This window comes from Protomyctophum parallelum (genome assembly GCF_964188405.1).
Source record: "Protomyctophum parallelum genome assembly, chromosome: 20".
NCBI classification, from domain to species: domain Eukaryota; kingdom Metazoa; phylum Chordata; class Actinopteri; order Myctophiformes; family Myctophidae; genus Protomyctophum; species Protomyctophum parallelum.
Window position 1 is genome coordinate 31,894,861 of NC_139718.1, and position 27,046 is coordinate 31,921,906.

At 42.6% G+C, this 27,046-nt stretch overlaps 1 protein-coding gene across 1 annotated transcript in view; it reads left to right on the plus strand.

The window, feature by feature from the left end:
* Positions 1 to 529: 529 nt before the first annotated feature.
* kcnh5b (potassium voltage-gated channel, subfamily H (eag-related), member 5b) overlaps positions 530 to 27,046 on the plus strand; it is a gene marked incomplete at both ends in the record, with an annotated part of 157,157 nt that continues 130,640 nt past the window's right edge. The window contains 6 exons of the mRNA XM_083792342.1: positions 530 to 602; positions 7,438 to 7,561; positions 10,798 to 10,904; positions 11,631 to 11,759; positions 20,278 to 20,393; positions 25,701 to 26,093. Of these exons, the coding sequence (XP_083648468.1) occupies positions 530 to 602; positions 7,438 to 7,561; positions 10,798 to 10,904; positions 11,631 to 11,759; positions 20,278 to 20,393; positions 25,701 to 26,093 (942 nt within the window). The remainder of the gene's footprint in view (positions 603 to 7,437; positions 7,562 to 10,797; positions 10,905 to 11,630; positions 11,760 to 20,277; positions 20,394 to 25,700; positions 26,094 to 27,046) is intronic.

Consider the following 27,046-nt stretch of genomic DNA (forward strand, 5'->3'; position numbering starts at 1 on the left):
GTTACTGTACAGTGCAGAGTAAATTCAGTAGTGTTAAATCTTTTCATTTGTAACTGAGAGTGTGGCAGTGTGCACAAACTGCACATATGTAACCAAATGGATCCTTTCGGGTGTACAATGTAACATTTAGTTATAGGCTACACTCTCAGTCACTCACATTTAAATAAATGAACTGAGGATTTTTACTGTGTGGATTGTCCGTGGTCCTCCCCAGGCCCAGTCCGTCGCCTGTCACCGGAGTGCTGGTCGGTGCCACTGCCACGCATGCGTTCTTGGGGCCAAAGCAGGCAGAAAGAGCGGAGGCAGCAGAATGCAGCGCGCTGTGCGGAGAGAGACGCTCCTCTCCTCTCCTCTCCTCTCCTCCCGGTGCCACAGTCAGAGCGCGCCGAGCAGCCAAGACGCGCGGGGTTACAATGAGCTTCTCCGTCCCTCCGGCTGATACCCGCCCACTGTTCAGACTTCTACCGACCGCCAGACCCGCAGCCGTCCCCAGCAGCCCTGACAGACTCCGCTCCCCGCCGACTGCAGGATGCCCGGGGGAAAGAGAGGGCTTGTGGCACCGCAGAACACTTTTTTGGAGAACATCGTCAGGCGTTCAAGCGGTGAGTGAGTCTCTCAGTGCGTCAAGGCTGACTGTAGACTACTTGAGATTAGATTGCGTGGTGTCCCATAACAATCCTTTAACAAGCCTTTTAAACATGATGATGCTATTTTTGTGTTTAAGCTATAATTAGAATCTTCTAAGCTTTCTTTTACAACAGCGATGTCACTATACACTCAATGTGAATGTGGGGAGATGAAGAGATGCCACTTTACTTATAAAATCAATTGTTTTGTTTGGGGCAAAAGTAAAAAAAAATATTTTTTGTAATTAATTTAAATTGATGAACATTATGAATGCACACTTTGAAGTAGCCCAATGAAGCTAGAATCAACCAGTTTTGTTCTAAAACTTGCTCTCACATAGCTGAATCTTTCTTATTCTTTTGCTTCTGCTTAAAATTCCCACCAGAGCATGATGCAAAATATGGAAAAAAGCAGCATTTACACATTTTACAGAACCTTTACAATATTATCCATTGATATGAGAAGCTGGTGTGGTTTTGTGATTGGGGAGAAGCGGTGGCTCCATGGCTCGACAGCAAGCTGGGTATCACTGTACCAGTTATGAGATGAAGATGCATGACTCTTTATTAGACAGACCGCTCATCTGCTCCTGTTTCATTACACAATACCTTTATTCTAAAAGACTAGAATTATAGCATGGAGAAGTCTTGCCCTGTAGAATTCCAGCCATTCATTTTGGCATTCTTAAAACAATCTTAATATTTAGAAGAATTCCATATAACATTGCTTTGTCAGTTACTTTCAAGTCTACTGGGGACCTGCAATTATTCCTGTAGCACTCGGCCTGGCGATAATTGAAGAGTGATTGGTTTAGTAGAAATCGTGCTTCTGTCTTTTTCCCTCTGCATGAAGTCACTGAAGTAATTGGATGAAAGTCAAACATACCAGATATGGTTGAGTTTGTTCTAGAATCCTGCGCAGGTGTTGTACTCAGTTCTCTTCCATCCATCGCACCCCACGTGAAAAAATTACCACCATTAGGATCAAGGACTAAGGTCCTGTTTCTGCTGACAAGGCACACTAATTGGCTCAAGTTCTATGCGTAGGGCTGATACGGTGAGGTTAATGTTGCTCACCTCCAGTAAGCACACCCATCATTAACCAAATGAACCCCTATGCCCCTTTCAATGGGTTAGTATATAGAGTTTAATAGGTTAAGAATGCTGCATTCCAGTGTTTTTTTTTTTTTTTTTAAGATATTTTTTTGCGGCTTACGCCTTTTATTGATTTTTTAAGGGACAGATAGTAGGCTGACAGGAAACGGGAGAGAGATGGGGGGATGACATGCGGTAAAGGCCGTGTCGGGTTCGGGAGTCGAACCCGCGGCACACCGCGACTGGATCACCAGTCCGGTGCCCAGACCGTTACGCTACGGCCTGGGCCCATTCCAGTGTTTTCTGCTGCTATTGAATGAAGCAGGATGGGCCACTCGACCTAAACGAGCTGGTACTGGTACTGGTACGGCCACAATCTCTTTAGATGTGCTGACATGGATTTTTGTGACAGTGACATGGTCCAAATCCAGCCAGTTTCAGAGCATGATTTCTGTATTTCATGGGTGTACATCCTTGTAATGACCTGACCTCAGTGATGTATATAGGTTTTCAATGTAATGGGTCCCGGCCGGGACCCAGGGATGGTCTTCTAGATGAGTCCCAGGGACAGTTCATGAGTCCTACTTCAACAACGTTAGAGTACAGTACTGAGTACAGTATTGCGTCCCAGGAGCCCCGGTGGGTGACATGATTGCGTCCTATCTCATTTAGTGAGTCTAAGGATGCAGGATGCAGGCTATTTGCATCACTGATCCTGTTGACAGGAGTCTCAGTATTAGGTACATTTTTGTAGGATTTTGTACATACATTTTTTGGGCATTTTCAAAGGAACCTATTTTCAACCTTAACTTCATATACCTGTAAATGTTCCCCTTATTGCTTATTTATAAGACGTCACCATTTCTGTCTACTTGCTCTGCATCTCAGAGGTGGGCTGTGGACAGTTCAGAAACCTGCCTACCAGTGACATCATTGGTAGGCAGGTTTGGTAATTTCAAACAAGATTTCTGTTTATTTGCTTATTTAAATTGCTGCAAGAATAATGCCTTCTGTTTCAGTGTGCTAACTTTCCTGGAAGAGAGAGGCTGTATTTGCTCTTGGACTCAATCGATTATATCATTGTAGGCAAGTTTCTGAACTGTCCCCACCTTAATGCTAAATTTAGATCTGGATCTGTATTGGTGTCCATACGCTACGGCTCAGTTTCAGATAAAGTCCTCAGAATCTAATTTTGTTCCTGCTCAGGAGGAGGTAGTGCTAATGGAAAAAGAAAATAATAATAAATACATCACATAACTTCACAGGTTCTGGAAAGTTTCCGGTTATGGAAGGTTAGAATATATAGCGCCTTTATCCAATTTATCTTAAGCACCATACATTCACACACTACCAATAGCAGAGGAAACCATGGAATGCAGCAACCTGCTCTTTGGGAGCAGTCAGGGGTTCATTTCCCAAGCGGCCACTCTACCTCCTTAGCTACTGCTGCCCACCTCTGAGATGCAGAGCGACTAGATCAAAATTATGCCATCTTATATTGAGCATTAGTGAGGAAAGGACCAATTATATGAAGATGACGTCTGCTCAGCCAGGAATTGAACTAGGTGCTCACTGATCAGGGCAATTTGCACCCATGTGGTGTGCACCCTAACCACTTATGTTATGGCACACCCAGATAACCCAGGATATATTACGTTCTGAATAATTGTATTGTAATGTACAGTATAAGTGTGTGTCACTATTCCATGTAAGAGTATAACGTGAAACGGAACATAACCTAAAATATTTTGACAATAGTGATGTTTATGGAAGCTTCCTAGTGTGCCACAATTACAATTTACAAGCAAAAGTGATACAAGGAACGAGGAGTGATCGGTAGAGTCTGAAGAGGTGAGTTTTCAGACTGGCATTATTGGGGAGAGGGGTTTTTTTCTAAGTCGGGAGGGACAAGTGTCTAAGAGCGTGTCGTAGGGAAGGGGGCGGCAGATATTTGATGTTTGCTGATGTAAGTTTGGGGTACAGGCTTTAGTTCTGACAGTATTATTGGTCCGACAGTCATTAGACCGACAACCTACCTCAAACCCTAACCTAACCATAACCACAAGCACGGGAGCAGCGCATGTTTGTCAGCCGCATTTTTTTGGATGCAGGCATCACATGTACAGTGTAAGTCAATGAAGGGTTTCTGGATTAGTTGAAGGGGTTTGAGTGAGCATGGTGAGAGACCAGCAAGGAGGGAGATAGCTGAGGCGTGGATAAGGAGTTGCACAGATTCCTTGTTGAGAAGTGTAAAGTAAACCACATACATATCATGTATAAGAGATATACAAATATATAATCTATTATTACATTTGAGAGAATTCCATGCCCACAATGCAAATGTATTTGTCCCCATGGAGCACAACCTTGTGTGTGGGTTCAGGTGGCCAAGTCATACACTGTGACATATGCAGAGTATGTGGAAGTGCCGTTCACGCCTGTGGTTTGTGGCCGTCATATGCCACTGCCTTTCCCTCTGCGTCTTCAACCAAGCTCTGTGGCTGTTCGGCTACTGGCCAATCACAGCAAACCTTTCCTCCTCCTAGTATACTAACAACTGCACAATGTAAGGTTCCTTTTTTTAAGATTTGTATTCGGCTTTTCTGCCTTTATTGATAGTTTCAAGTGAAGATTGACAGGAAAGAGGGAGAGAGAAGGGGAGAGACATGCAGCAAAGGTCGTCATGAACGGGACTCGAACACACGTTGCGCTGTCAGTCCAGGGACTATGTGGCAAGCGCCTGGACCACTAGGCCACCGGGCGCCTCGTAACTTAAGGTTCCTTTTTTGGTGGTCGGGTATCCATGTGTGTGGGATTTGTAATATACCGTACATAATGTGTGAGTGTAAGCCAGGTGCTCTGTGTTCTGTATATATCCTCCCTTACTAAATGACCATATGTGTGTATGTAGTTGGTGTATGATTGTGCATGTATGCACACCTGCCTCTGTGTGTGTGTAGCAGGCAGACACATACGCCTGGTTGCCTGGTGGAAAAGTCTGTCCTGGAGCCTAACGGTACCGCTTGCAGGACTATAACAGGCGCAGCTGAAACAGTCCATGGTTGAGGTGGCTGAAACAGGAGCCACCAAAGTGTTGTTGATGGAAATCGAAAGATCATGCAGAGGGCAAGACTTTCCAGGGAAGGAGAGAAACTCAGCCTTGTCTGTGTTGAGCTTGACACACACACACACACGCATGCACGCACGCATGCACGCACACACACACACACACACACACCCTGTCACACACACACACACACACACACACACACACACACACACACACACACACACACACACACACACACACACACACACACACACACACACACACACACACACACACACAAAATCAGGATTCAAAGGATTTTCTCATGTTAAAATGTCTCCATGTGAATGCTTTTATACCTTGTGTGCATCATGCCGCATTAGTACTGCAGATGATTCATTCATCGCGTCTCTGAAGTAGTTACCACAAGTCACAACATTCCTTATTATTCAATAACCGATCCGAACAATTAATCTGGAGCAGCAGGGAGCACAACTGTACCAAGATTTCATAGAGGATACCATAAGAAAATAATTCCGTAGCCTACTACAATACAGTAGCGGTATTCTGTAGTTGTCACTAGTACGCCCATGCTTCCACTCAGGGGGCTAAAGAACCCATAGCAACACTTCCTAACAACCACAGATGTTTCAGCAGTATGGCAGCAGCACCCGGGGTGCTTGTCAGTTTGCTGCTCTACTGGAGCTGATGGCTGGTTTGTTCAGATTTTCCAAGAGGAGCCATGGTAGGAGAGAGTTGTTTGGTTTTCTGTTGCTGATTTGGCTTTAATTGCAAGAGTTTTGCTGAGTAGACTTGCACCATTTGTTTGTTTGTTTGAAACAAAGGTAAAGTGATATTTGTTTGGAACGATTCATACTGCTCGGCCTTTAGTGCACTGGCCATATATGGAGCGTGTCTTGAGTTTACAGGGTTTGATGAGGTCAGATCAACATATGAAATGTCAGAACAGGTCAGTTCCATATATGGAGATCTAAGGGTGGCAGTGGGGCAGTGTCTTTTACAGGGTTTGATGAGAGCCCAGGTAGGGTGTGGGTAGGGTGTGGGCCTTAATTTTCGGGCCTGTTGAGAACTCAACACTAAACACAATAAACACAATTGATGCTGAAGGTATTAACAATCAGACTTTGCAGATAAATCAGAATGCCACAAATCCTTTCAGATTTATGTGATTTATGTGTATTTATAGGATATTACAAAACCAGGGACATGCGTTGTGCACACGTTGCAATGTTTATTGTATTATAACATTATTGTAACCTTATTGTGTAGCAACGGCAGTGCCTGGTACATTGTTATAGAGACTTTGTCTCAATGTATCTTCTACTGGTTAATACATAAGGTTTAAGGTACATTGTTACAACTTATGAAAGTCTGATTATCACACCAAATTATTACCCCAGTCCAATTATTATTTAAAAAAGGGCTAATGCATTTTCCCCACTTTGACCTTTTATGTTAAGAAAAAAAACAAACAAAAAAAGCATTCTGACTCAGTCCATACTGCAATGACCACCATCTGCCTAAATGACACTAACAACAATAATAGTCATAAATAATAGTTTAGTTTGTTTCAAATATTTAGTTAGTGTCATTTAGGAAGATGGTGGTCAACACCAGTTTATGACTAAGATCTTGGTCATGTTTTATGCGTGTTTGCTAACACCTCTATTTCCTCTTAGTTATTTGGCTTGTCCACTTGGCTTGTCCACAACTTGTCCACTCAGTAGATAAATCTCAAATACAAAGATTGTTTGATGTGATATATCCCTCGTCTCCTGCTCCAGGCACTTTGCCCATGTTTATATTTCTGGGCTCCACTGTAGCCTCTATTCCCTGGAGCCATTCATGTTTGCTGGCCAATGCCTTTCGGTCGGCCAGTAAACACTGAGCTACTACGATGTGTTTGACAATGTTCACCACATTCCAGTGTCTCCCATACAGTTCATATTAGCTTTGACCAAACGGGTCTCTAAACTTAGGAATGTATGATTCTGCAGTACTTCTGCCGCTGGGTTTGCACACCACTGCAGAATGTATGTGACTCGTCAAACACAACCTGCCATACCATAAGCTATTATCCCATTACATTTACAGTATGACAGCTAACTCTCTTTACATAGTGAAAAAGACTGGCCCGTAAGGGTCCGTTTAGGTCGACCGCTACACTCTCAGATTTAACATTCCACAAGCGCGATCAAGGATTAAGGATTTATATGGTCCCAAAGATCGCAGTTTGTCTCATTTTGAGGTGCTTATTAATCAAATCTCGTAAACTCGTGAATGGCACAGTTGGATACAATAGCTGTTCACGAGATTATCTTGTATCTTGTATTATCTTGCACAGATTCGGTTAAAACGTCAAGCTACTGCTACACCAGCATACAGCATCAAAATGTCCTGTACAGTATATCAATGTATTCTTTTTCTACCGTCTCTCTGTTTCAAGAACGAAACCAATTCCCTGTATGAACCTCATACTTGGTAATAAAGTGCTTCTGAAGTCACTATTGTGACCTGGATCATCATTTGTGATCAATAAATGATCTGTCTGTTCGTCTGCCCGTCTGTCTATAAGCACTTTCATTACTAAACATCTCTAAACATCTAGTTTTGACATGAGCTGTGTGTCTCCTGTGTCCCTGACAGAGACCAGTTTCCTGCTGGGTAACGCCCAGATCGTGGAATGGCCTGTAGTCTACAGTAATGACGGATTCTGCAAGCTGTCAGGTTTCCACAGGGCAGAGGTCATGCAGAAGAGCAGCACTTGCAGGTACTGGTTCTGATGATGAAGTTAATGATGATTCTGCTTCTTTTGATTATTCAATTACAGTGATTTAATTATACTAATTTATGATCACGGTTGGCAGCACAGTGTAACTGGATGAAAGATGCATTAAACCTCATCTGAGTAATTATTGTTTAATTACAGGGACTGTATGGAGTGTATTCTATATTGTACTGTATATAACTGTATTAAGTCAGTGGAGAATGTGGCTAAAGGCATTTATTATTGGAAAGAATTTCATGGTTTTATGTTACACTTATGTACACTATAACAATTACACAATTGCATTCTTATTAAGGAATACAAAAGATGTTCTAAGGATATACAACGAACAAATCATTATATTTCGAATCATGCTTCCAGCATGCCTCCAGCATTCTTCTTTCACAAAGCTCCCACTTATCCCTGTGAAATTTGCTGAATCGGTCCCTTTTCCCTGCCATGTTCAGTGATCCATTATTTAAATAGGGTGGGTAGATGAAGAATGAGTGAAAGGGTTCTCTTTTTACCACCCCGGTAATAATGACCACTAAAACCACAGTGGGTGTTCCTCGCAGTGCTGTTTACACCCTGCTGTGTTTAGTTTATTGCTTGAGAGCTCCCTTCTGACATGATGTTGCAAAAAATGTGATGCTCAGCAAAGTCACACTGGCATTAAAAAAAAGCTCTCAGCATCTGGTACTTTCAGCTCACTTCTGAGTGAGAGATGCCAGTGCCACTTACCGCTGCCACTGCTGTTGTCGCTTAGTTAGGCCTCGTTTAAACTTAGTCATGCGATGGTGTCCCACGCCCAAAATAGCAGATCTACAAGCTCAGAGTGTGTCGCATTAATGTTTCAGTGACAGAAGTGGGACACGGTTGGCATCGTTTCTCTGCCCCACAAGCTTAAAGACATTGTCCTTCCCACCTGTCCGACAAAATGTTTAAAAATACCCAGTTGTCTTTTCTCTTTACCTGCTACTGCAGCTGGTGGTTGAGGGCCTGTTTATACTGTAGCCCCTGGCTATACGCCTCCCCTGGACACTGAGCTGAGAGAGAGAGAATAAGGGCCATTTACTTGTTTCTCCATCCACTTCCTTGCTTACTGGCCAGCGGCTGAGGTGGAGAGCTGAGAGAAACAATCCTCTCACATTGTGACACTGAGATGGACAGAGGTGAACCACTGCCATAAAGGGGTTCCAGCAGTGACAGTGGCCTCCTAATGGTGCAGGAGGAAGCTTTTATTCTTGGTCTGTCTGTTTCCCAGAGTGACCAGGAATAGAAACTAATACAGTTCTAACAAAGTCACTGTAAAAAGGCATGGTGCTGGGTCACAGCACGCCTGTTGCTGTCCGTCTGTGGTGGTGCTGAATTCTTTAGCAATCGATGCATACAACGGTGATTCCCCACATGTGGGCCGTGAGTACTGTATGCAACTAAGTGGACCCCCAAATAATTGGCAAAACACAAATATTCTTTATAGGTAGTTAAACAACTAGTCGACTAGTAAACTAGGCAACTAATCAACTAGTCAAAATGACTAGAAGTATATATTATCATTCTTTTTTGTGTTTCAGCTGCCTCTGTGACGAGTGTAATCCCTATTTCATGCACCGATGTACGACGGTATCGCCGGGGAGTTATCGCAGTCAAAAAGCAGCCGATCTATAAGATTATAGGCTATTTTTAGTCTGCAATGCTGACATGCTGTGTTACAACAACTAAGCATAAATTATGCTTTATTCTGCCCCTGGTGTGCACTCTGCCTGTGAATGAATGAATGAATGAATGAATGAATGAATGAATGAATTTTTATTTTCGTGTCTTGTCATTAAGACCCATCCCTTACGGGATTATAAGACACCAACAACATAAATAAACAATATCACGTTTCACTTCCCACACAGAATTTACACAAAGTATTTGATCAAAACAAAAACAGAAATAAGCATTATCATAAAATAAAATAAAATACATCACATATAAGTTTTCTTTGTCCGTATGTCCCAAGCTTTCTCTATATATTCTGCTAATGCAAATATCTTTTGTTCGAAAATCCATCTCAGTCGCTCTGCATCACTTAACCACATCAGATCTATATTTTTACATCTGTTAAATAACTTTTGACGTAGCTCATGATACAACAACTTATAGTTCAGCGTCACTCTGTTTCTGTCCTGCAAGTCTCTGCTACCATTGGGAATGAAAGTAATCAACCAGAATAATATAGTACCTTTATTGAAAGGATATCCCCTTGAGATGTATCATCTCATTTTCAAGGGGGTCCTTAACTCCTTATGACAAAAATACAGTGAGTACAGTAGACGGAACAATACAACAAATACTTCCATGAATACATAAACAAGGACAATTTGACAAAAACTGAAACAAAGGCTCTCCTGAAACTGGCCTCTCCCACCACACCTGATCACCCACAGAATAACAGACTTCATAATTAGCAGTGATTAGAAGAATATTTGTCCTCTGAGGGATGGTTCGATACAGTGCAATTAAAATATGTAAGCATATAAAGGGAAGCAGATAAATAACTACACACTTTGTCCGTGGATGATGTCGAGCTTTTGAAGGTGTACAAGTTCACAAACACGTCCACTGTATGATATACTGTACATTGACACTGTGTCAGTGTAACGCTTCGAGTTAAACAAACACTTTGAATGTTACAGTGTTGAGCTCAGATTCTAGGACCCCTTATTAATGGGACATACCAGCTTAGAGATAGTATTGCTTTTGGAAGGACCAAACCTCACACAGATCATACTGGCTGCAACGCTTATGTCCCCCTAGTGGGACTACAAAGGACAAATTGAAAATAATTATAGTCATCATGACTAAATTAATACTAATGAGTTTCCTCAGCATAATTCTTTGATATATTATTGTCCCTCTAGTATTTGACAATACAATAAAACCTGAATGAGAGAGGGTGAAACTATGCAATTCAGCTGTAGAGTGTGTTTTGAGTCTCTAGCAGACCAACAAATACCCCCCTCCCCCCCCCCCCCCCCTCCCTCATACAAAAGCACACAAAAGAAACACCCCGTCTCCAATTTTGAGCGAACTAAACATAAAAACCTTTGGACACTGTCTAGTAAGATGAGAGATCGACAAAGCCATTCCAAAGACGTGCGGGTTTAGGGTTAAAGGGCAAAGGGTCAGGTCAGTATTGATTAGTTGTACTGGATGCAGGTTTATAGTCTCACTGCTCGTTTCCTTCCCAGTTTTATGTACGGGGAGTTGACGGACAAGAAGACCAGAGACAAAGTCAGACAGACCTTCGACAACTATGAGTCCAACTGCTTCGAGGTGCTGCTGTACAGAAAGAACAGTGAGTACTGCACCAGTCATCTCCTTTGTCCATGTACTGTACACTGTGAAGTGCCGTGTTACTTTGACCCTTAAGGGTCCATTTGGTTCCACTTTTACACAGTTTCAGTTAAATTGACACTGGGGATTTTTATGTGTGTTCTTTCTGACGTTGTGATTATCAGTGAACTAATTTACATCATATGCAGAGACAATGATCCAGGTCAGATCAAACCCAAGCATGTAATGCATTTATAATTTTCATAGAATTCATAAAAGGACCCTAGTGGATTTGTTGTAAAACCTTTCTGTACGGATACCGCTACTCTCCTAGTCTAGCGGGATGTTAATTACATTTCCCTTGCGCACCATGTCAGAATAAGTCACTGCTTATGCACCGAACCCATCAAAAAAACATCTGCATGCATGCTTTATTGCACACGCAGGTTTGTGCGGCACTGTTCTCACAAAATCCGGCACAGTGGGAAGTCGTCTGCTTTATCTACTGTATACAGTATACAATGTGTGTGTGAGACGAACGTTGTGCGATGTGCAGTGAGAGTGGCTGCATGAAGGCCTTTTCTTGCTGTGGAGCAAGAAAAGCAGGGTATGTGCTCTTATTCTTGCGCGCCTGGTGGGTTTTGTCGTGTGTCAGACGGCAACCAGCAGTACACTGAGGTGAGAACCACTGATCTGTGTCCGGTTTGAATGGTCAAAAGCTTAATGCGGTGCTTAATGTTGTTTGCAGGAAGTCCAGTGTGGTTCTACATGCAGGTGGCTCCCATCAGAAACGAGAATGACAAGGTGGTTCTGTTCCTCTGTACGTTTAAGGACATCACCGTCTTCAAACAGCCAATAGAGGATGAAACCACGAAAGGTGAGTCCTCTTCGTGGAGCTCTGAGAGACGTGCATCTGCATTTTATAATTTTATTACACACCAAGCCCAATTTCTTTTCATCTTTTTTCTAAAGGCAAAGCCACATTTAACCACTTAAACCCTCTATTCTTAGAATAACGGACCCGAGTTAAAACTGCACTTTTTTTCACTACACCAAATCTATGCAGACACAATCTTTGGACACAACACAACGCTTTGGAACGCATTTGGCAGATGTTCTCCCCAGAATATGGATGCTCGTGTTCAAGTGGTTAAAGGACCAAGTAATACCAGTGTTACTCCATGTCATTGTCCATATTCAACAATTAACCACATAGTTTACAGAAATCTTGACAATTTTCCAATTTGCTGTTGATTTTGATGATGTAAATTTTAATATTTGTCTATTTGTCATTGTATCGGTAAAAGCCTTCATCAAGTGAGTTCAAAATGCAGCACAAATAAGGCTTTCATAGGCAAATACATGTAAGAAAAACACTTATATAGTATGTCTTCAGAAGTGTTTTAAAGCAAGGCACTGATGTTGCTAAACGTTCTAAAGCCTAGGTGACCGTACAGACTGATCGCCCCTGGTAATGAGGCGAGTTTTAGGAACAACCAGGAGGGCCGAATCTGAGCATATACAGTAAGACTACGGCTACGCACAGCCTTATTAGGATCAGCATATCCGAAATGTAACTGGGAGCCTGTCCATGCAGGGCTTTAAAAGTTATCAGTAAAATCTTAAAGATGGACTGCCACAATTTTACACTTTTTTGAAGAAATTCTTCCTCCTTATATAACAATAAGACCTGATGATCATGTTTTAGGGTGGAAAAAAATCATGGCACTCCATCTTTAAAATTGCTTCTGAAGCTCACAGCCAGGCAACCAGTGAAGGGCAGCCAAGATGGGTGTGATATGCTCAAGTTTCTTAGTGGTAATTAACAGTCTAGCAGAATAATTCTGTACTAATTGGAGACGGGATATTACTTTTTTGCTGAGGCCAGTGTAGATGGAGTTGCGGTAATCTCAGCGAAATGCATTGACACATGATATGCAGATACACACGTTTGAATGGCTTGTATTCAAATAATACACACATTTTAGATATGCAGCGTTTCAACACGAAATGACAGTGAATGGCGGTTAAAAATGTAGGCTGAGATATACCTATAAAGTATAAAGTATACTGTGCAAATACTTTTGTTAAATACAGGGGCAACCTCCGCTAATGGCTAGAAATCAAAATGAAACCAGAAAGAACAACAACTGAATATCTAAGCGTCTCATCTTGAATCACGACAAAATGGAAATGTCTCGAGCTGTCGTCTTGTGTTTTGAAGAGCGTTCCCACTGCTGACAGCAGTAACAAGAGAATGTGGGTGGTTGACCCTCCTTTGTGGCCTGTTTGACTGATGCACAGTGTCAGCATGTAGGCTACACCCCGGGGCCCCGTCGGCGGCGCTGATAAGAGGCCATGTTTGCCCTTTGACAAGGATCCTTCCCAGTTGGATGGGACCCCCGCACCGACACTATCAGCTCTCCGCCCCCACCACAGCCCCCCGTCGCTGTCCCCTGAATCCGTTTCATGCAAATATGTTCTGAAAAACAGACACGCGCCATTACTGACAGATCACACACGCCTACACGCATGTAAGATGCGTACGTACACGTGAGATCATGATCAACATATGATGTAGCTTACATACACAGATACATGGATTTATTGTTCTCATTCACACACGCACGCATGCATGCACGCACACACGCACGCTCGCACGCACGCAAGCACGCACGTGTGCGCGCACACAAACACTCACTCACTCACTCACTCACTCACTCACTCACACACAATTCCCCAAGTTCAGCACAGGGACCTGCTCTAGAGTCATGTCAGAGCTGTGTAATTGGCTTATTTATTAATTATGTATGTGATTAACAGAGGCTGCATTAGCAGCTGACGCTTAAGTAAAACTCATGCCAACATGTTATGTGTGCACTTCGCTGTGGATAAAATCTTCTGTATTAATTTAACTACTTAAACCCTAGCGTGGGCATGTCTTAATAGGCGAACTTTGACTGAAAATTGCCGACGCATGTTGTGACGCATTGTGAGCTAGAGTATAGGGTTTTAATGGTTGATTAACTCTGAGAGTGTGTGGGTCCATTTGGTTACATTTGTTCACTCTTTCAGTTCACAACTGCATAAATGAACGCAGACACTGCACCATGACAGACACTCACAGGGCATGAAATGACTTAATTATTCTAAAAGTCTTTCTTTTATTTTATTCACAAATGAGAAGACTGAAAAGTGAAAACATGTTTTGGTCTTCAAAGAAGAGTCCCACTTTCTTTTCTTTGACTGAGACAGAAAAGATGAAAAGCTGTGAGGCAGACAGAATGCAGAGTAAGGGGAGGAGAGCCTGATTTACGCATGGCTGTTGCACAATGCACACCACAGCACGCTTGTGAATCGGCTATTTTCTGTACGCAACACTGCCGTACAACTAAATACAGATCAGGCTGATATACAGATCAGGCTGATGGCCCTTAGTGGATGAGTACATGGGGGTGGGGGTGAAGAAGGCTTTGAATTGATTAGGGCATGGGAGTCAGGTGGGGGAGAAGAAAGCTTTGAGTGGGAGAGGGTTTGGGGGGGGGCGGGGGAGTGGTGGAGAATAACAAGAATACCGGTAATAAAGTAAATACATTCCTTACCCCACTTCTGAGGGATGGGAGAGGATGAGACAGAGTCAAATTCAAACTTGTGACATCAGGCGTGAGCCATGCAATTCAAGACAACATTGTCATCATTAGTCTGTGTGTGTGTGTGTGTGTGTGTGTGTGTGTGTGTGTGTGTGTGTGTGTGTGTGTGTGTGTGTGTGTGTGTGTGTGTGTGTGTGTGTGTGTGTGTGTGTGTGTGTGTGTGTGTGTGTGTGTGTGTGTGTGTGTGTGTGTGTGTGTGTGTGTGTGTGTGTGTGTGTGTGTGTGTGCTCTGCTGAAGGGGGTGACAGCTTAATGCCCACCCACTAGAGCACACACACTCACACACCATCTCTAGCTGGGTGCTCCTGCAGCTCCATGCGTCGCAACACGTCAACATCAGCCCAGTGGGACAGAGATCCCACACTGCAAAAATGTCTGTTTTAACAGGTCATTAAAGCTGCAGTAGTGATATTTGTTTCATCTTGTGGAATGTTGTAGTGTGCGTTAGTTAGTATGAGAAAGTATGAAATGAATTCATTCATTCAAACCTTTATTTATTCTTGAGAGACATTGAGGTTTCCCTCAATTGCAGTGTCGTCGAGATACAGTACAACATAATACAACATTTTCAAAGCAATAAACAAAAACAACAATTTTGTGAGGAAATGTAAACCGTCCTTGACACTTGTGTTATTTGGCAGAGAGTAGACCTTTTACATACAGTAGGCTGTTGAGTTTTTCTAGGCACAACAGATTGATAGGATTCAGGTGAGGTTAAATTAGGTGAAGTTGACTTTTAGTTTATAAACATGATCCGTATTTCTTACCTCAGTATATCCACTCACTAATTGGCTCATTGCATTGTGTGTTTCACTCATACTGTTTGTCTTCCCCATGTGCAGCACATTTTTGCACTACAAAGTGAAGTTTTTTAAGTGGTGTATCACCTATTCCATTAAGGTGACTGCTTGGTGTATTTGTTTTCTGTGTATGTAACAATTTATTTAAGTGCATTAGCATTTAATTAACACCCTGAGTGGCATAAACATAGGTCTCTGTCCTATCAAATAGTAACGCTCGACGCTCAGGATGGAGATTAATCACAGGATGTTGCCTGTTGGGCAACATTTGATTTGCGGTCATTTCCGGTTGAGACGTCATCCAAAATGTTCCCCCCCATTTTAGCGGATGAGATCGAAAATCTTAAAACGTGAATAACTCTTGATCTAAATCAATCCGTCCAATTCTAACCAAAGATTATGTTTTTGACAGCCCATCGCGGTCCCGTTGCTAGTCGCGTTAGAATTAATCATACCTCCCGATGTGCTGTTAGCGCTATGTGCATACTGTACATCTTTGAAACTTCATTACCGAGCCACTTTGTGAGCTTATTAGGTCTTCCATTTACAATAGAACATCTAACCATGGCCGTGAGGTTGTGACGGAGAAACATACGATAAAAAAAAGAAAAGGGGGGGACAAATGCACAACGGACAGCGTTTGTTTTTCATCCTATCCGTGTTCATATATATCGCCATTTAGGTCGACATCATGCTATAACTTCATGTTGTGATAATAATAATAGCAAGCAGCAGCCCACTATACTATGCCAGTCAACTGGTCCTTCCGTGTGCATTGTGTGAAACAACGGACCACCACCGCCGCAGATATAAAAGCAGCTGGTAATAATATGACTATGTCATCATTTCTTCTTTCTCTGCCGTACGCCTAATAATGCTTGCTTTTTGATCGGTATGGCATACTACTTGCTACTTTACAGTAGTTCCTACACTATAGACTGTACAATACTTTTTACAACCATTCTACTACAGGCTTCCTCAAGGGGAGAAGAGTCAATTTGCAGCCTTGGCTAATAGCACCCAGGGCTCATTTGTATCTATGGCTCTCTAGGCCATTAAAGCATAGAATACACGTAGCACATACCTACTCTGACCCTGCAGATGTGCAATAAGTTGCACAACCATTACAACTGTCTTGTCTTCCTGGAGGGAAAGCAAGTAAATGAGAAGGAACACCTTGGATAAGAGCCCTATGGGTCTGGCCCTTACAGCATAATAGGACTGTATAGAGCTCTCCTATTACAGATACTGTACAATAAATTACACTACCGCTATTACATGGATGTTCCTAGGGGTAGAGGTTTAATTTAGAGGCACTGCTCTGTCTAAAAGCTAATATTGTGATTTGTATTTAAAATATGTTGAAAGGGTTGTGTGAGGAAGCATAGTCTTAACAATGCCTGACGTATCTGACTCCATCATTTCCCATTGCTGGTTTTGGCTATTACAATATAAAATAATTATAGTAGGTTTGTAGTGTACCATTATGTTGGACTTGGACATCAGTCTGGTGGAGTTTGCCACACAAACATTGATTTCACTTATTCACTTGAAGTGCATGAAAATGTCCTGAAAAGTTTACACAAGTAAAGGTGTCACAGTGCACACTGCTGTTCCTTCGGATTTCTATCTATTTCTGCCATCAAGTCCGAAAAAGTCTGTCTGCAAGGACCTCAAAGCCACATTCAAATATTCTACTCTCCTGTACTCTTACTTGCGCCACTGCTGGGGATGTACAATAAGTTACACAAATGTTAATACCGCAGTCTTCCTGCAGGGCAGGAGAGTAATTGATTTAAGAGCACTCTATTTGTATCTACGGCGTGTCTTTGTGCAGGCGCCATGGCTGACTGTACAGTGTTCAGTACACAAGAGAGGTCAGTGGCTGGATTTACCCCCATTCCCCATTCAGGAGGACAAGAATAAAAGGAAAGGAAGGGGGTATTTCAGACAGCTACAAGCCCCCTGGGTTAAAAGCTATTTCAAAGTCCAATTTTAATGGTGTAAATGGTCCCCATCAAAGGGGCTTTGTTCGATCGCTGTGCGTGACAGCAGTGTGCAGTTTCCCTTTGTTGTGCTACACTTTGACCTTTTAAGCATTTTGTTTATTTTTAGACCAGCATGGCAAAAGTAGCCTGGGGCATTATATTGTGAATGGATTGAAGTGGTTCATTTGTTAATTCAATAGTGACAATCACTGCTAAAAAATAAAACAAAACGTTTAAGATACATGGTAATAAAACTTTATATGCAGTAGATGGCACCTTTTCATACATAAAATGTGGATTAATGCAATATTGAGTTGAGATCATAGACAATCTCAGAACCACCGGTGGTACACAGCAAAATCTACGATCTACACAGTAAAATCCTCAGAGATAAATCTAACCAAATTGACCCGTAAGGGCAGGATTCTGTTTTCTGGGGATGTCTCCACGGCTGTGCTTTTCATTCCCCCCTCTCATGTTTCTGCATTCATTTTTGGTTTCGGACAAGAAGTTTCCTTTCAATCCTAAATCGCTACTTATCAATTAATCAATGAATCCATCGATACGGTTATCAACTATCAATTCATAAATTAATTGATAATTTGAATCCCTAATATCCATGTAACAACGTTAATTCAAAAGGTTGTGTTATATACAGTACATAACTGTTGCTGGTGCAGGAAACATTTAACGTGTCAGAATAGAAACGTATGCACGAACAAATAATTGTTTTCAAGCAAACAGGCAATTGGCAAACAATGTTTTGATCCAAGTTTGATCTTCCTCAGGTGACCTGAGTATAATAACATGGCGGCTCAGGGGTAGAGTGGCTGGATGGTACGGTAACTGCAAGGTTGCCTGTTCGAACCCGGGTTCAAGTGTCAAAGAACCCCAAATTGCTCCTGATGTGCTGGTTGGTGCCTTGCATGGTTTCCGCCACCATCGGTGTATGAATGTGTGTGTGAATGGGTGAATTGGTGCACAATCTATGTAAAGCGCCTTGGATAAAAGGCGCTATAAATGCACCATTTACAACACAGGTGTTACTAATGGTAACACATAATTAAGGTTGTGTCCCATTCAGGTCAGACAGAAGGGTGCTGCTTTTGTGCAGGTTGTCTCACTGGAAAGGCTCTGCTCTTTGCACTGCATCTTTATTTGTTACATTTCATCAGGTAATAGCCTACATGTATTTTCACGTTTTTGTGACAGCCTTCATATCCTGTTTTTATATGTTATTGAGTAGAGTGTCCTAAAGTGTAGTAGATCCTAAAGTGTTTGTATTGATATTGGTTTTGCACACCATGCAACACTGATGCACAGTTTGCACACTATACGCTTTACACCTTTTCACTTTATTGTATTCGTATTGCACCCTGTGTTCTCTTGAATCTTGATCTTGCTACACGAAAATGGAACAGAACCTTAATTAGTATCATTGGTAACAGCTGTGTTTATCCTATTATCATGTCCATATGGGCATGAAAAAGGTCTATGGACAGAATGAGTTCTTTTATCACGTCAGATTGTAAACAATATGCGCTGGTGGGATGAGTTTGGGATAATTTCAGACCATTCTGTTCTCCATTACAACTCCCCATGGAGCCTACAAATAGGTTTCAAAGGGTTACTTTGATATACCATGTATCAAATATTAGCAACAGAACACACTAACAAAAATAGCAGCTCTTCCATACAGTTAATTGCCAACGCTTTGGCATGAAATCTCTGTGGGTCCAATTACTAAAGATACAGTATGAAAGAGGCAAACTATATATATACACTACTGTAGCCTCTAAAATTGCTGAAAGTAACCCTTTAAATATAGGTTAATGTATCTGTTTTGTACTTTTGTTACATTTAACTCAACTAAAATTAGTACAGCGTTGAGAGTTTCTGTGCTTAGGGTTTGTGTATCAACAAGGAACATCAATTTTCAATGTTTTATTACTTATTTTCTAAAGAATTCTTTGACAACATTTCTTTTGGAGCTGTTGTTGAAGCTGGAGCTGTTTTGTTGTCATTATGTTGCTTGTCTCAAAAGCTGATGTCATACCTGCTGACAGAGATGCCTTAAAATAATTTGTTAAAATGTACACAGTCAAATTCATAATTGAACTCAGATATTGTATGGACCTTATGAAAACGAGGGGGAGGGGATTTGGGGTTGATTTTCTAAGCCCTATGACAAAGTTTACCTAACCCACCTGGGAGGTACCAACATGGACTTCCAGATGGAGCATTATGTCTACGAGATATATTTATTTTTAAATTATTACCATGTATCTTTTTTTTCTCCCTTTTTTTAGCACAGTGCACACCGCTCCAATGACTGCCTTTGTGTGACCCTATGTCTGTTTGGGGTATGAACAGAGAAAGCCCGGAATAAAATAAAAAGGACGGGGAGCAGAATTATATTTTTTTCTTCATGGGGTATGAACAGTACTCCAACCTCAAGTGGCACTGTTGAGCAGCCTACAGCACAGGCCCATTCACACTGACCACTAAAACTATAACAATAAAAGTATAACTAACTAGCTATAAAACTGTACAGTACAGAGTACAGTACAGTGACTATCACAATAAAAGTATAGTTGCACCTCTCAGTTCACACGGGTGTGATTTTATTTTATATACCGGTATATGTATATAAAAAAAAAAGATCTTCACATTTTGAACATTCATATCAGACCGTGTACTGTTTTCGAAAGGAAATGCATTTACAAATGAATAAATTAACCCTGAGGATTCCACTGTGTAGGTTCTAACCTGAGCTGTCGACATCTGTCTGACTCATCAGGCCTCTGTTGAGATCTGCTTATGCAAACATGTGCTAACGGCTAGAACCAATTAATGCCTCCAAGCAGGTGTGCAGCGCAGCGGCAGCTTTACATATTTAAAGCTAAGTCAAGGCGTGTGTGATACATTCTCTCAGATGAACGTTTTATTCTCCGCAGGGTGGACGAAGTTTGCACGTCTTACGCGGGCGCTCACCAATAACCGCAACACACTGCAGCAGCTCACCCCCATCAGCAAGAATGACGTCCCGCCTAAGCAGTCCCGCCTGGCCGAGGTAGGTGCTCTAAATGGTAAATGGTAAATTTATATAGCGCCTTTATCCAAGTCGCTTTACATCGATTGTGCATTACATTCACCCATTCACACACACATTCATACACCGATTGCGGCGGAAGCCATGCAAGGTACCAACCAGCACATCGGGAGCAATTTGGGGTTCAGTGTCTTGCCCAAGGACACTTCGACATGTAGAGAGGAGGAGCCGGGATTCGAACCGCCGAGCGACGCCGACCCATGGATCATTGGACCTGCTCTACCTCTTGAGCCACAGTCGCCCTCTAGCACAGGGCTTCTCAACCTGGGGGTTGGGACCCCCAGGGGCGTCCCCACATGGTTTTGGGGGGGGTCCCCAGATGACATGAAATGAAAATGTATCGACTTTTAAGACATTTGTAATACCTCGAAAAAACAAAAGTAAGAAAAGAAAAAGACCAATCAAAAGTAATCAAGATACTACACTATAAAAACTGGTCAAACATTGGCCAAACTGTCAAATAATATAATAAACAGGCAAACGTTGTGAAAATAGCCAATCTACAAGCTCAACACCTCACAGTGCGAGGCGTTGTGAGCTTGTAGATCGGCTATATTCACACTACTAGACGCTTCACACTACTAGACCCGTACGTGCCTGCCGGCCACCGGCCTACTTGAGAAGTTGAGAATGATGCAACTTGGTAACCTAATAATACCCGTTGTCAACGTGTCATAGCACCCGTTTTAACTATCTGTATGTGTCCCTTTTGTGCCCATACTGTATATGGAAATGTCTGTCTGTCTGCCTGCCTGTGTCTGAAGAGTGCTGCAAACTGACTGTGAAAAGTGGACTGGTTAAGTAATCAATTGGCAGGTGTGGGGTTGCCATGGCAATCAATATGGCTGAGACAGAGACATTTCACAGGTGAGGGGACTTTGACTCATTAGGCCCACTGGCAGAGCCTGACCAGTGGTGTTTCTGGAAAACGGTGTGTCCCACAGACTCGAGGCCGGGCACTGCACTCCCTGTGGAGGTGTGGAACACGTGTGTCGAATTTGAACAAATGTAATGCCTCAACTCCTACATTCATTGCTTGTTAGGGTGTGTGTGTGTGTGTGTGTGTGTGTGTGTGTGTGTGTGTGGGGTGGGGTGGGGGGGGGGTCCCCGGTTCAAATAGGATTATTTTGTCACAGCCTAAAAAAGTTGATAACCACTGCTCTAGCACAGCGGTTCTGAAGACATTTGGCATTTTATTTTAATTATCAATAATTGCTCTAACCTCATCATAATACTGCTCTGGTCGGTCTCAACGTTTCCCTTTGAAAATGTGTTAATTTTGTTGAAGGACACGAAGCATAAATCAGGCCTGACACCTCAAACATGCACATCAAAATCGCTGGGACACGTTATACAGACACCGTCTATTTAATGTATTTATATTTATTCTTTATCATTACTATTTCTATTATCTCTTATCATTACCTATCTTACAGTATTTCAAACTTAATGCTGTTACAATACCTAAATTTCCCCCTGGGAATCAATAAAGGTTTAAATATCTTACAATGTATAGTTTGTATACAGTACATATTCGACACAGGAAAACATAACAAATATAACAGCATGCACGCACGCACGCACGCACGCACGCGCTCTCTCTCTCTCTCTCTCTCTCTCTCTCTCTCTCTCTCTCTCTCTCTCTCTCTCTCTCTCTCTCTCTCTCTCTCTCTCTCTCTCTCTCTCTCTCTCTCTCTCTCTCTCTCTCTCTCTCTCTCTCTCTCACACACACACACACACACACACACACACACACACAGATACATAAACCCTGCAAATATGCCAGCTAAGCAGCTTTGTGCTCTTTAGATTATTTACACACAAACTCACATCACACATTTACAGCCACAGCTTCTGTTTTATGATATATATTATACGGAGATTATTAACTACATGGAGCACACACACACACACACACACACACACACACGCACATGGAGAACAGTGTGCTCTGGTACAGTAACAGCAGTGGCTGCATTTAATATTTCATATGAGACACAGAGAGAGAGGGTGAGGGTGCTCCAGGTGCTCTCAAGTCTGGGACGGGTGAAAGACATTTAGGTTTTTCTTTTTTTGTCTGCTGACCTCAGACCAGCTATTTTATTCATGACCATAAGAATGAAGTGTAGAGAGAGAGAGACAGAGACATAGGGGGAGAGACAGAGACACAGAGAGAGAGAGAGACACAGAGAGAGAGAGAGAGAGAGAGAGAGAGAGAGAGAGTGTGTGTTATGGAGGAAGTTAAAAAGACAGACCCCATGTTTCATTTTAAACCTTCTCAAAAGGGCCAACTTCTTTCCGGTTGCGCATGGAGCCTTTTAGTTTGGGTTGAAAGCGTGGTGCTCCTCAGTAGAACAGCCAGGAGATCCATCTGCTCGCTGGCCTCAGAGACACAGCTGGCGTCTCCACTGCTGAGGACACTGTGGACTCCTTAATTGGGTGTTTTGGAACAGCCTTCCTGCAGCTATTGACCAGACTTTCTTTGACTGGCAGGTTGTGACGAGCACACCGATTCTTATTCATCCAGCCTGCCGGTGTCGGCTTACAATGCTGGGAGAGTGTAGCACAATAGTAGTACTCATATTTTTAGTACCAATGACACACCATAGGACCGACAGGCGGAAACAACGATCAGATTAAGGCTGGCGAACATGCGCTGCTCCATGCTTGCGGTTATGGTTATGTTAGGGTTTGAGGTAGGTTGTCGTTCTAATGACAGTCGGACCAATAGTATGTCGAAACTAAAGCCTGTACCTGTACCCGTAATATTAACTGTAGTAGCAGTGGTACTAATGTTGTAGTAATAATTGTAATGGTCAGGCTCAGATTAACACTGTGTATTTGCCCTAGGGTGACCACACTTCAGGTGCCTCACACTTTACACATAAATAAGTTAAACTTACTATGGTTCTAAACACTATAGATTTTCACAAACTTATAGTGAAAAGTACAGGCTAGCCTCATCACACATATGACAGCATAGGTAGTCGGACATGGGCCAGAAAATGCCATACTGGCCCTTACACTGAATAGCCTCAAACTGGATGCAACTCACATTCCAGTGCGACCTGTCGTGCTAAATGATACACATCATTATTTCCATCAGAAAGGCCCTATATCCCGCTCGGGGCGCTGTGGGTGCTGGCGGCGTGTTTCCTCCTCCGCGTCATCAGTGCCCATACCCGAGGCGGGGTTGGCGAAAGGGCCTTTCTGTGTGGAGTTTGCATGTTCTCCCCGTGTTCCCTAGGGTAGATACCCTCACAAAAGACATGCAGTAATCCTGGTCTCTAAACTGCCTCCCTCGGGCCAGCCGGGGCGCCTGATGGAGGGGAAAGGAACTGGTTGGAATAACGTGTTCCTTCCACTCGCTACGTCCAACCAGGGAAACTTCCCCTGTCAGGTGTAAAGGAGCAACTTGGACACTCAGGCATGAAGGAAGCATGAGTTCAAGTCCGTTGCTCTCCCCATGTCCCCCATATATGGGGACTAGGTTGGCCGGAGGGTGTGTAGAGCCCAGGATCACATTAGATAATTGACACAGGGGTGAAAATGGGTTACAAAATCGTGGGATAAAAATTATATATATATAAAAAAAAGAAAGGCCCTATATGCTGATTACAGTTCAGACTACAGAGTACGACAACTGAATGTCACTTTTCGCTTCCTCATCGACCTGAAACACCCAAAAATGATTGCTTGTGTAGGCTATGACAGATCACAGGTATATTTTCAATCATGGCTATGTGCTGTTTTTCTTCCTATTTGGTGGCCCCTCATTTGCTTGTGCCCCAGGGAACTTGCCCAATGCTTACAAGGGATAATCGAGCCCTGCTAATGGTATTAGGTTCAATACACAACAACAGTGGAAATAGTACATCCAAGTTCTCTCTCTCTCTCTCTCTCTCTCTCTCTCTCTCTCTCTCTCTCGCTCTCTCTCCCTCCAAAACGCATCTGTTCTCTGCCTTTAACTGCACCTGATTTACCTGTATTCTGATGTCCTGCTCTGTGCTATTGTATGCTCTGTTTTATATTTTATTGTCTCTTTTTCCATTGCTTTATATTGCTATGTTCTGTTGTTTTGTTTTTATCCTGTTCAGCACTTTGGTCAGCCTTGGCTGTTGTAAATGTGCTATACAAATAAAGTTTGATTTGATTTGATTTGATTGATTTGAAGTTTCCTCAAAAGTGTGGATAACAATACAATCAGAATCAAATATGATAGTAAGATACTTAGTAATTAAATCCTGTACAGTCTGTAATTGTCTTACTAAGTGCTGTACCAGGATCGGTTTACACTATAGTCACTGGTTCTATAGCACAAGTGACTAGTGCTATACAGTCGTAGTAGTAATAATTTAGTTGTAGTAGCGGCAATTCTGGTAGTTAAAAAACACCCATCGTGTATTTTAAACAATGTGTTATGTGTAGAGACAGGACACAACAGGAGATATGCACCCGAAAAACGTCCCCTTCTTATTTAAGCTACTCTATCTCTCTCCCTTTCTTCTCCCTCCAGCCCCTCTACTGCTCTCTCACTCCCACATCTTCCATTCTGCTTTTAAATTGTTTCCTCTTGCTTACTTTCCTTCTCTCTCTCTCTCTCTCTCTCTCTCTCTCTCTCTCTCTCATCTCGGATGTATAAAACACACGTGATGTACACTGTAATGTTAATATGTATAAATGTGACACCATGCTATCGTGAGTTGCTTTTAACCGCTAGCACAGCCCAATTCCCAAACGCCCTTCCCTAACACTATCTCTCTCTTTGTCTTGGTAAAAGACTAAATGTTTTCACAGTCTGTAATTTAGGAGGTTTGTCACAGCAGTAGAGAAAGTCAGATGAAAATAGAGAGCAATATGCATCAAAAACACCTCTCTCCCTATTCTACTTCACTCCTCTCATCACGTTCAGCTGTGGAGAGGATTATTAAAAAACGTTGACAAAGTTTTCCTCTCTCTCTCTCTTTCATTATTTGGCTTCACTTATATACTCTTTTTCGATCTATTGAAGTATTGATTGATCGATCGATCGAACTCAGCCCTTGAGACCAAAAATATAAATCGTATCATCTGTCCCTGTCCCTCCCACATCACATTCCCTCCCCCTGATATAAGAAACATGGACTCAATCACCACATTTGCTGTTGCTTTTAAACTGTGTTCTGTACTACATGTTTTTAACTTGTTGTACGGCGACCTTGAGTGCCCTAAAGGCGCCTTATAAATATAATGTATTATTATTATTATTATTATTATTATTATTACTAGGTGCTGCAGCTCAACTCGGACATCCTGCCCCAGTACAAGCAGGAGGCGCCCAAGACCCCCCCACACATCATCCTCCACTACTGCACCTTCAAGACCACCTGGGACTGGGTGATCCTCGTCCTCACCTTCTACACGGCCATCATGGTGCCGTACAACGTGTCCTTCAAGACCAAGCAGAACAACATCGTGTGGCTGGTGCTGGACAGCGTGGTGGACGTCATCTTCCTGGTGGACATCGTGCTCAACTTCCACACCACCTTCGTGGGCCCCGGCGGCGAGGTGATCTCCGACCCCAAGCTGATCCGCATGAACTACCTGAAGACGTGGTTCGTGATCGACCTGCTGTCCTGTCTGCCGTACGACATCATCAACGCGTTTGAGAACGTGGATGAGGTGAGTGGGCTCGTTGGCCGAATCAAAGTCATTATCCCATTTTTACCTGAGATCAGATTCAAAAAATGTCTTCTACATCCTGACAGTTTTCTGAAAAAGCTACGTTTCTATGTCAGTCGTTCTGCGATAAAAAAAAAATAGCAGACCTACAAGCTCGTAGCGCGCCACTCGGTGGCGCGCTATGAGCTTGTAGATCTGCTATTTTTCAATAGCTAAAGCATAACATAATGCTAACACCAAAAGGGATTCCCGCCCAAAATGGGTGAAATTGTATTTCTTTTTGAGCGGTGCCTCCGCTCCATTACGGAGCTATGCGTGTCCCTATGTATGTGTACGTGTCCCTGGTACGTACGCGTCCCAGCACGGAAAGCTGCAACACGATAACTCACGGTAATTTCTCGACCGTTTTGGACACGGGGTGGCTCGCCGGAACCGGCAATTATTATTAATTAATTCATTATTATTTTCATAATTTACGGCGCTGCTCTGCAGGAGGCTAGTAGCCATCTATAAGAGTGTCTGTGTGTGTGTGTGTGTGTGTGTGTGTGTGTGTGAGTGTGTGTACACACACACACACACACACACACACACACAACACACACACACACACACACACACACACACGCAAGCACGCACGCGAGCGCGCACGCACACATAGCTATACAAATTGTTCAGTAGAACATAAAGTCTGCTTGCCTGTAAATTTATTATTCATTAGGCAAGGAAATTAACAGCTGAGTACCTTTTGTTTCAAGTTAATGTTTTAACTGGCGTGAGATTATTTTCTCCCTCATGAAACAGCAGTGCATGTGTGATGACAGTTTGTTGTTCGTCTGAGCAGAGTATGAGTTTACTGATAAGAGGTGCTTTGATTTGGTTGAAAAGGGCTTGTTGGACTTCTGCTTCCGCCCAGATGGAGTAGCCGCATGGTTTATCATTTATTCAAGTTTGTT